At 33.7% G+C, this 12780-nt stretch overlaps 1 protein-coding gene across 2 annotated transcripts in view; it reads right to left on the reverse strand.

The window, feature by feature from the left end:
• Positions 1–368: 368 nt before the first annotated feature.
• LOC118185593 (bcl-2-like protein 1) overlaps positions 369–12780 on the reverse strand; it is a 52443-nt gene continuing 40031 nt past the window's right edge. For both annotated transcript variants that reach the window (XM_035355480.1, XM_035355481.1), the window contains one exon: positions 369–1116. In XM_035355480.1, the coding sequence (XP_035211371.1) occupies positions 991–1116 (126 nt within the window). In that variant the 3' untranslated portion in view covers positions 369–990. The remainder of the gene's footprint in view (positions 1117–12780) is intronic.

Here is a 12780-nt window from a genome sequence, read left to right on the forward strand (position 1 = left end):
GAATAGTGTTCGTAAAAATTACGAAAAATTTGCTTTACAATCTTATAACAAATAGGAAGATTTTGAATATAATGGGTATACTAAGTTTACAGATATAGCGAATTATATCTACTTTTCAACGTTGTTTTTCCACTCCAGCATTCCTATGTAGAATTCTTAAGCCTGCGTATAATTTATATTTTTTTGTAAACTGGATTATAAAACTATTTTGAGTGGATAAAAAACGCCAGCACCCATTTGCAAAGAGTCGTCAGATTGCTCTGAAGTTATTGAATATATACGAAAATCTTACGTAAAATTCATTTTAATGCTAATCTGACTAATATACATTAAAAAGCATATTCAAACACAAAGGAACTACACACAAATGCATTAAAAATCTTTATTCAGAACATACAAGAAGACATTTGATTCTTTTCAATACCAGTATACGGTTCTCATTAACACAATGAACAAGAAATAAACCTAAGCTTAAAAACATACAGCACGTTTTGACTCTTCACGTATATTATACCAGGATACACATAATTTACCAAGTGAACAATAGCACTTCTGAAAAGAAGTGGATATTTACGTATAGGCCCTTTATTACACGCTGTGATGAAAATTCGAAACATTCACTCATCCAGATTTTTCCACAAAAATGAAGATGACGTAACATGATATTTTTTCAAAAATGAGGTATGTTAAATTTTGTACAGCAGTCAACATATTAAGACTTATTTATTCTTGCAACTTACTGAATTTTCCACTCAACATTATTTTCATAAAAAATGTTCATAAAATAAAAACACATTTATACCTAAAATTATAAACAAGTATGCACGTAGCTATTTGCATGGTGGGTCCTATTGTTTTGACCAACGTACGGCAAGTTAGGAACTAATTAAAAAAGTGATTTTCCAAAGACTGCCGAATTTATTTGGGCAACTTTTCACAAGAAGCTGGTGAAAAGTAAGCGCTTAGCATTAATAACTTTTCTTGTGTGGTTTACTTCCTGCTAAGCAAACCAGATAGTTTACTCGTTAATGTACTCCAGAAACCACCAATTCCATTGACAGGAGTTCCTTTATCAGACGTTTGTTGGTGTTTACTATTAAAAGCGACTAGTCCTTCCTGCAAGAGAAAAATATTTAAGTATATTATACAAAATAAGATTTATTTAAATAAATTTATGCAAAAATGGAATTTTTCACTACAGGACATACAGCCAACTAATTTTCTACGGAAATACATAATCGCCATCGTTGGATAATGCCCACCATGAAAACGGTGTTTATGTTTTTCAAAGTACAATAAACCATCTCTCACGAGTTCCGTTATCGATTTGCCTAAATTTCGCCCGTTTGTATACGAAAACATGAAAAGTATACCGCTCATTACGATCAACAATTCGGTTAACATGATCAAAGTATTAAAGAATAATTTTTTTAAACTAGAGTCAAGCCATCAAATTAAAGTCAATCGATTATAAAAACTGCCAAGTGTGAGTGAAATGTCGCCAAACAGCTCAATTTCGATTTAGAGGGCGATGATCAGAGACAACCTTCTTTAAACAGCCCCCCCCCCAATTTTCTTGCCCATGCCCGGGGAAGGGGTTCTTCCAAAACACCTACGATAAGCTTTTTTTTTTTTTTTTTTTTTGTTTAAAATTTTACACTGGCATATTCTTCTCTTCCAATCAGAAATGCCTTCAGAATATTAAGATGCATATACATAAGATAATCTATGTTCATTATCAGAAATAACGTTAAGCACATAATCTATGTTAAAAATATTATGAACAGTTTATAAACATCCATTTTCCTAATTAAAATGCTAAGAAAATACCTACTTATACATTTCGAGTTGCATTCATATTAAACTTAGTTTTCACTGCTATTTTAAAGGATATTTTTCTTCACTGTTTAATGTTATCAAATCAGCCGTGGTCAAACATTGTTTCATTAAGTGACATCTATTTAAGTACATTATTGTTACGAATGCCCATTTAACACTGAGGTAAAATAGCTACCGCTATTGTGAGGATGGTTTTGGCGACTAATTTTTGCTGCCAAATTTGGTGAGAAAAAATTCGCCACACTTACCGACCATTTGGTCATATACCTATACAACTGTAAGCAAATTCGCGAAATCGAAGGTACTGCTAATTTCTCGGCGGACCGGGAGGGGGGGGGACATTTGATAAGACCGCAGACAGCATCAGTCTAGTTTCAGACTTGAAATTCAGAGTTTAGCTCAAGAGCATTGAGAGGTTCAAGTTTACGCATTTGAAGCTTTTTATATTGGCTTGTGTTTAACATCCTCAGTAGTTTGAAGTGGTAATTACTGACTGTGCTCTGTCATACTTAAGAGGTGTACGAGTACTTTTGTGAAAAGCTACAGAACTGCGAAGTGTTATACTAGACAGATCCCCCCCCCAAAAAAAAACACGTACACTGCGAAATGCATTTATTTGAAGTTTTGCTGGAAGTGATCTTTTACAAACATACTGTGGTGGAAGCCTACATTCCATTTTGTGCTTTGTTTACTGTAATAGCTAAGCATAATAAGAAGCATGTTTAGATAAAATATTTCAACTGTGGTAAAATGTAACGATGAAATCATATTTCTTGTTACGAGTATTAAATTGCTGCATTTTAACAATGGAGAAATTTGTGTCTTCTTGACCTCTGAAGATGAATTCGGAACGAAATCACCGCTACACAATATATATACGCAGTTCAAAATCGTTAAGAAATATAGGTAGCCATCTTAGGGAAGTTTCTCAGTACTTTTTCACTAACACTGCAAACAGTTAAAATATATGGGATGCTTAAAAATTTTAAACATTTGTCCAGTACAATTGGGCAAACGTATGAGAAAAATTTCAGTTTCATTCTGTTAGTTGATATTTAACAGCTCATCCTTCATTATTAAAAATATTTATACATTAATACACACAGTTTTCAAACCAATTTTATGGCAATACACATAATCAGAATATAATTTATTCAATGCCGACAGATATATATACATTTTCCTCAAATCAATTCATTCCAAGTATATCCTTTTCGAAGTCTGCACCCTTCTGGTTAATTTTTCATACTCCACTGAAGTAAATTTACAGTCAAAACTACAGTTCGACCGCCGCAGGCGCGAGCATGAGAGGAAACAAGCATGAGCCATTTGGACCAGTTTATTCATGAATCTAGTGGTTGGGATTTTTCAGTTCTTAATTGTTTCCCCACTTTATTTTCGCAACATTCTAAAAACACAGAATGAAAGCGAAAAGTACTTTTAAATAATCTATGCGGAAATATTGTTCATCCTTTGTAACTGTTTCATTATGCTGTGTTTAATTTCGAGTATTTACTTATATATTGGTAAACATAAGTGTTTTCGGAAGTCAGTTTTGCTACATAATGATAAATTGCAATAAATAATTATAATTGATAATAATTTTACGATACTAAATTGCAGATTATATTTAACAATTATTTAACACTTTTTATCATTGAGAATTATTTAACACATTTTTTTATCATTGAGCTTAATTATATGTATATTACAGGATAAAAAAATTCTTTAGTTATAATAATTAGACAATAAAATAATCATAACATTTATTTTTAATTTTCGTGTTAAAATTATGCATTAACATCAATACTGGCTGCAAAATAAAAAAATATTTTTGTAATAAACACAAATGTCACGTTGAATCATCTACGGTCTGGGAATACCCCGCTAAGGACCATTTTCTTCTACACTATATATACTACTGATAATACAGTTCCATGACCTTTAGTAACTTAAAAAAAAATTTTCCAAGTAAGCGAAGAAATATGCATTGTTCAAATAAAATTCATAAATTATGAAAAAATTAAACATGCTTGGTTTCCAGGTTTCAAAGCAATACGAATCGTAATTTCTGCTCATATGAACCTAAGATGCAAAAATCATGTGATGACAGTATCACTGGATCACACGGGGACTTTCCCTCCTTAGGTAGTAAATTCCCTCTTTCCGAACTGAAGAGAGGACTAAAGTTGTGTTTGCGAAGGTCTAAAAATATTTTTCTAGCTTTTAATTCCGTGTACCGTTAATAATATTTAAGACAAATAACATTAATAATTTTTATTAATTCTTGACAAAAACAGACGGTACTTTAATTTACTTAACAGCCTATAATCATTTTTAAAATGATTACGCTATGATACGCTAAAATGACGTTATGTTAAGAATATTTTCACCGAGAACAAACACTACAACTTTACGATGATACAGTGTTTGCCTGCTACTTGATCACTTCAGCATTCAAATCAAGTATTAACGCCCTCAAAAAGAAAAACCAGCAGACAGGAAGTGGCAGCTTTTCTTTCCTTAAGAGGAATTAACATTCCAGGCCAAAGGACATTTTCTTCTCACACACTAGATGGCGCTGATATACTTAGTAAATAACTGTTGCATTATTCCGTGACACGTTTACCAGCACACAACAGAATTCATAGCTAAGAATATATGTTAACCCCTATACACGTATAAAAAAACAATGGAATTTTTCCCTTAAACTAATATGAAATCTGAATAGATGTTTCAAATTCTTTATTATAATGCTTAAATACTTTATATAAATATTGGTTCAAAATGAAATATGGTAAGCTAAAAATTAACTTTTAGGCACATTTCAGCAATAATTATATTTAATTTAGAAATGTATTATTCTTAACATACAAAATGACTCATGCTGATAGTCGTACCCCCCCCAAAAAAGTTAGAACTCAATACAAGTTTACAACTATTTGCATAAAGTTTTAAAACTCTGCACGTAATGTTTATCAATACGGTGAAAATATTTCCCAAATATCCATTATAAATCTCATCGCGCACTGTGCATTCTAAATTAACGAATCAAAGACTATCTCATTAAAAAATTAAAAACTAATAGAAAAATTAGTTCAAAAATATAGCTTCGAAGCGTTAAGCCTAACAAAAAAAAAAAAAAAAAAAAAAAAAAAAAAAAAAAAAACTGAATTCTTTCTCAAGAGGATGGGGAAATTTCGACTCTTCAAATGGCAACACAACAGTAATTAAAATTAAGCAAAAATTCAATATCATATCGCTGGTTATCGTAGAAATTTCCAGACTCTCCGTACTTATGGAAAGAATTCGTTTTTAAATAGCAAAAGCTGACTGAAAGGGAATTTTGAATCTTCAATATGATGATACTACGCTCTCGCTCTGCGTTTATACTTTTTCCGTATTAAACAAACAAAACGAAGGGAATCTAATCACAAAGCAAACAACACAGCCCCCCTGCAGGGTAAATGAATGGAGACCGGAAATGGGGAACAGCTGATCTCATAGTTAAATAAATTTGGCAAGAGTTGGGGCAGATGCGAATACGTGAATTAAGCACTGGCAGAAAGAAGGGGAGAGGCACACAGAACGCCGTAGTCGGGAAGCAAAAAGTTGTTCTAAATATGTCCGTGTCGTGCAAAGAACGGAAGTACGGGAGAGGCCAAGACTTTCTTAGAAACGTTTTAAGCATAGGGCGATCGCATTTTATGCCTAAGGGAAGTGTTTCTGGCTTGGATTTCTTACATACGTTACAGAGAGGAAGATGCCATGTTACAGAACTTAATTCAGAATTACGGTATACTATTTTTTTATCTTTCATATCGATACACACGTATCTACATGCATTTAACAATAGTTACTTTAATTAAAGCCTTATACTTTATGCTCAAACCGGGACAATTACGGCAAAATACAACAAATAATTAAACTTACTAAGTGTCTACAGTTGAAAAAGGCTAAATAAAGAAATTAAAAACATCAGTATGATAAATTTCTTTTCAAACTTAACTAAACATACCTTAAGTAATATTTTCATTAGCGTGAACTTTCTTTAAAAAATTTCTTTTAATTTTTGACGGCATAAAAAATTTGCTGTAATTTAGTTCATTGCTAATTTAGAAGCTTGGTAGAATTTATGGTTAACTCAGCCATTCTACTTTCCTTAGACCGTATGATATTCATTATTTAGAACTCTTTCGAATGGTGCCGATGTGCCTAGTATGCTGAAAAGATGTATTATTTAAACAAGACCGAGAGATTATTATTATTCTGGAATGACTGAAATGTTTATTAACTTTTCCAAGTTGAATAATTAGCTCATTAAAAAAGGCTTTTGTAATCACTACTTCCTGAAAAATTTGACCCACGTTTATTATATTATTTGAGGCAATTTCATTAATTTTTCGCCTGAAGTTTCAGTTTGCACATTAATCCACTGTAGTCTAGAGAAATAAAAGATTGTGATTCACCAAAAAAGTTTTCCTACAATTCAATGTAAAAATAACATCTGTCATAAAATGTTGTACACTCTTGTAGAACTGTATCGATATCAACAGTGCATATTTAGCACTTTTAAAATCTTCAAAAATAAAGGGATGCAGGGACCACATCTTCAAACCGGACCTGTTCCGGTCAAAGCGGGACGTCTGGTAGCGAAAATAAAAACTGTCAGCATTTAATTTGTGAAAAGGAAAAATATACAGAAGATACTTTAAAAACAAAAAAATACAATAAAGTTTGTATTACCTAGAAAAATTCAGAAATTCTATTAACATCAAATCCCCATGAATACGGCATTACGTTTTATTGGTGTTTAACCTAGTTGTGTTCTTATTAATCTCAATTTCAGGAAAAATACTGAGCACATTTCATTCAGTTCAAAATGAAATAAAAGTATTAAAAAAAATCTGAAAAGTATTCGGAAAAAATTTACAATTTTACGAGTCCAATGAACTTGGACGCAACAGTCACATATATTCATTCACTATGGCAGACTTGTCTTTTTTTTTTTACCTGTTTGCTCAGCCAGCCGCCTAATACAGAAAATCATAAAAAAGGAAAACTATATTATGATTTTAAAGAGTACTAGTATAATTTCATAAAATATTCATTATTTATAATTAGACATTTCATGATTTACATGCATTTTTATTTAAATTAGTAGAAATATATTCTTAAAAAATGCGTTTACTGGTTTTAAATCTTAATTTGTCATGCTACAGCAGACAGGTTAAATTTGAAAGTTAAAATACCTTACGCTTTACTAAATGGCAACACGCTGGAACGTGTAAGATAAACGTATATAATTTCCGGCACTAGCTTGCAGAATTTGTTGATTAAAAAGACTACGGAGCTTACATTTTGCCGAAAAGCAAAATTTTCGCGTGTTGGAGACAAAAATGTTTTATTCCGAACAACCGCTTTTCTTCACTGTTAAGAAAGCAGATTAAGTATTTAAATTGTGCTTTTGTCGTTCGTTTGTTCAATTTTGAGCTAATATGCCATTCGGAATTGGGCAAAAATATTTGTTCACTGAAAGTGCCGTTTTGTTTGAGGGGGCTATTAAATGATTTAAAAAAGATCAATTGGTTTAAACCGTCGTTGGATGACTTAATGGGACCGTAATTTTCGTTATGTTTACCAAGCGTTCCTACTGACTGTACATAAAAAAATAAGTTGCTCCTTTCTGGAATTTGAAGAATCCCTCTTATTTTTTACTAAAATTAAGGATACTAAATTTTAGTAAATTCGAATTCTTTTGTCCTTGTCTTATCGTAAGGAAGAGATACGGTTAAGTCCCACTCCATGCTTTGTTGAAAATCAACCTCATTCACATCTTCACCTCCGCCCTTCCTACCTCCATGTCGGTATGTCGTGAACCAAGTGAATGGAAAAGGGGGAAAAAAAAAGACGCTGGCGCATGCGCAGATAGACGCGTTCCACGAATTCTCCCTTTCTACGGTCACTGAACGACTTTGACGAAATGAATGAACTTGTCTCCCACACCAGCCCTCACAATGTGTGTCTCTGGGAAAAGTTCTACTCAATACTTACTGTCCCATGAATTGCACTTTAACAAAAACATTTGTTCAGACTTTCACTAAAAAGCTACCAATTATCCTCCCCCACTTTTTTTAAATAGACACATCCAGACAATCTCAGACTTCTAACCTGTCTAAATACAAAGATTATAAATTAAATCACAGAATTCCATTAAACAATACTAAATAAATTTCAAGTAATTGTGATATATATTTTAGGAAACTCACGCAGTCAACATAAAAAAGGTATTCAAATTTTTTGGGGCTTCTATTTCTTATTTGAAAAATACAATACGCAGTACGGCATACATCATGGCCGAATGCAACTTTCATGGCAAAATATATCGATGATTATAGAAAATATGCCAATATCTCCCCCACCTAATTCAGAATACATTAATCTTATTAAAATATAATTGAAATTAATCTATTAATTATTCGTTATTATTCTGCAATAAATGATGAGTTATTCTTGGAACTGTGTGAAGAGTAACTAATCAGTACTGCTTAGGCCGTACTGAGCTGTATATTACAGGGAAAGGGGGTGGTTTTATTTCCTTATGAAATTTGATTAAAACTGCATTGTTATTAAACATCGCTGGAGGCGAAATTACATCAGGGGAAAATGCTCCATACTTAAAATTTAAGTGAATGGATATCTGCCGTTATGAAATTTCAAGAAAATCAAAACAAATGATCAATCGAAATACTCCTTGCCCTCAGCACTTTAACAGTTTAGTTTCCGAACTCAGCCAACTTAAGAGTGAATGGATTAATACGGGATAGTCATAAACTTCCCCGATTTATAAACCTCTGTCGGCCTACCTGCTGTGAAATTTCAGATACTCTTCTGAAAGTATGCGCTAGGAATTGTGATAAACTAACAGAATTCTCACGATTACAGTTATAGAGGAAAATGTTTTACGCCAGCAATTTTCGTCATACGCATATTACTCCAACGCCTTTTATGGTTTTTCATTGCACTGATCAATCTGCGCAGGGAAAAAAGGGTGCTGTTACTCGAACATTTTGAAATTTGTCACTTTAACCTTTATTGTTTTAAATGACAAGAGGATAGGGGTTCATAAATCGGGATTTTTTTTTTAACACAAACTCTATAGATTCCGCGCACTAGCTATTACTTCCAGGCAGCTTTGTTTCCTGGCCTTGTCTGCCAGCATTATCCACACAATTTGTTGAATGATTAAATGTAAAGCCCATATAACATCTATACGTCGTGTGTCAACCGGGAATAGGGCTTCAGCTTTGTCAAGAGACAGTCGATGTTAGGTCTATATAGGTCTACGAATTCATCCTGACGAAGAGCCTTGCCTTGAACTTCTTGCTTGACTGTATTTTAAATACCCCCCCCCCCCAGTCACAATAACATACTACAGTACTTTTACAAACAGCCATAACTTCTCTCTAGGATTCAAACATCTCTGCCGAACGCGGGAGTTATGTCAGTAAGACACTGTGCTAAGGATAAATTCGCGTTCCGTTAACTTACAATGGGAAAAACAAGTTGTGTAATTCAAATTAAGAAATTATGTGTAATTTATACAAAACTAAATATTACTGTAATTAAAAGTGAAACAGGAAACTAATGTTAATTGAAACAGCTATTACTGATTAATAAGATACATGATACAATTATTTTTCATAAGTTTTTAATACCTCCCATAAAATGTCCTTTCATCATTTGAGTCAATCTCTTATACAAAATTAAAATTTCCTATGCCTTGTTTACCTTCTTGGGCGTATTTTCACTATCGCTGCTTCTACCGTCGGCCGGTTTGTAACATCATTCAGCCCTTCATATGGCATCCATCTCAAGACTGTCATTCTCGAGCAATTCTTTGATTTCTTCCATACCTGAAAATCCTCCGCCAACTATTGCTTTTGTAATTTGTACGATTTCCTTGGCTCCAATCGATGTAAATCCTTTAAAATTGTTGTCAACTTCTGGCCAGAATTGACGACAGCATGCACTCACTGTTGACGAATTCCTATTAAATCATTTCTAACCAGTGCCTAATTTTGAATTGTTTTAAAAATGCCGTTACGAAAATTACAGTGTTGGGCTTTCCTTCGTTTAATACTTCATTCGCCGAAATGTAAACATGCTTGACATAATAAGCTTCGAATGCTTTCAGGATTCTTTCATGCATTGGTTGAATTAAGGAAGTGGTAAATTTTCTACATTTGGATGCAACGTTATGTTATGAGGTTTTCAGGTACAGTGTTTATAGAGCATTGTTGAGATGAATTTTAAAGTTTACTGCTAAAATGGAGTTTCCTAAGAATATTTTAAAGAATCTTATTGCATTAAAATTGTTTTAATCAACTGCAGCACTTTTTTGTTACACCATTTCATGGACGTCAACTCCTCTGCACAAAGATACATAAATCTTGTAATGATAATAAAAAGCTCAGCAGCGTGCATTTTCAAATAAAGAATGCGAATTCGAAAACCTCATCAAAAATTAATAACGCAATAACAGGCGGCGGAAGCAAAAATGCAACGCGGTGTTAATATAAGATTACGTGGCGAGATATAAGAACATGCAATCAGGTTTTGGCGAGACATTTCGGTTGACTGAAGATTCATCTCGAGGTCTGCTACAACAAAGTAGTACCTTGATTTCTTTCATGAATGAATTTTCAAACCAGTCATTAAAGAGAACTATCGCAACGTGGTTGACGCTGCCGCATATCGTGAACAACTGATACTCTTGCGTTAAATTGAAATAATTAAGATAACGCTTATACATAAAATCGCGTTCGGCATGGGTTTAATCAGTGCAGGATTTACGTACAAGCTCCACAAGCTTTATATAGCTTAGGCAGTCCTCCCCCCCCAAAAAAAAAAAAAACTCTAGATATCCAAAAATCATATTTGGCACTGACATAATATCTGAACTTATAAAGGGCCCCTAGCTTAGGGCTTTATCAAGTCTGAATCCGGCCCTAGGTTTACTGTATCGAACATGGTGGCTCCACGTATGAAGTCATGTACAGACAAAACACTTGCCATTCCCATCAGCATTAACAGGACAATCATTTCACCCAGTGACAGTTTGGCTTTCCAAACCAAACATCGTTTACCAAAGAAATCCTCATTCATCCTCTCCAGAGACATGAGTAGGAAGATAACGAAGTATATTAATGTGCTGTTAATTTTATACCATGCTCTTTATTTCGTATGGCAATCTCCAAATACTACCAAAACACAAGCTAAACGTTATGAACTCGGTAAAAAAAGTTCAGAATATCAGGCCCGAAAACCATCGTGGGCATTCATGCTAAAGCGACTACTTATCGTTTCCAGTCCCAAAAAATTTAAACAGATATTTTACAGAACAGTAAAATACTTTAATGTCTCTCTCCGCGATATCTTATGTTTACTTCAAGGTTGAGGTATATGCTCTTTCGTAATAGATCATTTTGAAGTTCGGGCAAGACAATGGATTTCGAAATCTAAGGAGACTTGAAAGGAAAGCACTTCTATTTCAAAAGACGAAGCGAAGTCCACCGACTTGTTGCTTTTGTCTGGGGTAACGTATTTTCAAGCAAGCTCGATCAAGAACTTTTCTGCCGCCCAAATGCCTTAACTAAGTATTTAAGTACCAGCTTTGCAGTGAAATCTGTTTCACCCATTCATGAAGTGACAGTCGCTGATTTGCGCAGACTGAAAATTCGTCAAAGCTTCTCAATCTGCAAATTCGGAAGCAGCAATTTGTAAACAGGTATTTATCTCCGAAAGTCTAATAATACTACTACATGTACCCGAGTGGCTAGAACATAATATCATCGACTCCCATCTATTCCTAAATATTATGCTTTCAGTCCTGGTCAATTCAGACCACACCAGGATAACTCAAACTATGGTAACATGCATTACTAATGATACATAGTTACAGGTATTAAGATTTTTACGCAATATATATATAAAGAGTCATATTTGGCACTTGTATATTTTCCTTTATAAGGTACAAAATCCTTAGACTACACCAATTAGTTCTGAAGTAAAAATATTTCAGCAAATTCTGGACTATTACGAGTAGTCCAAAAACAGTGTAAAACTAAAAATTCTCTTTGAATGATTTTCTTTCGGATAAAAACAGATTTCCACCTCACATGGCCCGCAGACAACAGTTTTACTGTATTACGAAACATCTTCAGAAAGTTTTACAGCACTTTAATTCTGCTGCATTAGAATTACGATTTTACACGCTGTAATAAACGATACACAAATTACAAAAACTCTAAAAGACGCTTTTAAAGTACATCAAAACTTCTATAAGACGACCATTGTGAAACTGCGATAAGTTCGTTGTTTTGTGAAGGTGGACAGCGTATAAACATAATATTAGAATTCTACGTTTGTGTTGCCCCGTGAAATTGTGCTCACTTTCAAAGCATTCTGTAGCAAATCTACGTTTGTGTTGCCCCGTGAAATTGTGCTCACTTTCAAAGCATTCTGTAGCAAATGTGTGAGATTTTACTTCATTTGCATCTAGAAGCATGGCTGTAAACAAACCATTTCTCTTTGTCGTTTTTTTCTAAATCCCCTTTTACACCAAATAAATTTTTATGATATATCCTGTTAATAAAGACCTTTTCTATTCATCTATCTGTATATTACAGTGATCGTAATGAATATATTTATTAGGAAACAGGATATTCCAGCGAAGTATCCAAAAATACTATGCCAAAAGCGTTCCACACAAGACAAAGAAAAAAGATAAAACACTGCTCTGGAATGCAGCCCCCGACGTGACAGGTTGCGTTTCCCGCCCCCATCTAGGACGTGAGAATCAGAGGGACACGACCTCCAGAAAGCGTAGCCCGTCTCCGATTGGCCAAACAGAGTAGAATGCGAATGTGCTACGTTCCA

The sequence above is a fragment of the Stegodyphus dumicola genome, chromosome 1 (genome assembly GCF_044657685.1).
Source record: "Stegodyphus dumicola isolate Sdum_Otavi_A_Nest chromosome 1, ASM4465768v1".
Taxonomy (NCBI): Eukaryota; Metazoa; Arthropoda; class Arachnida; order Araneae; family Eresidae; genus Stegodyphus; species Stegodyphus dumicola.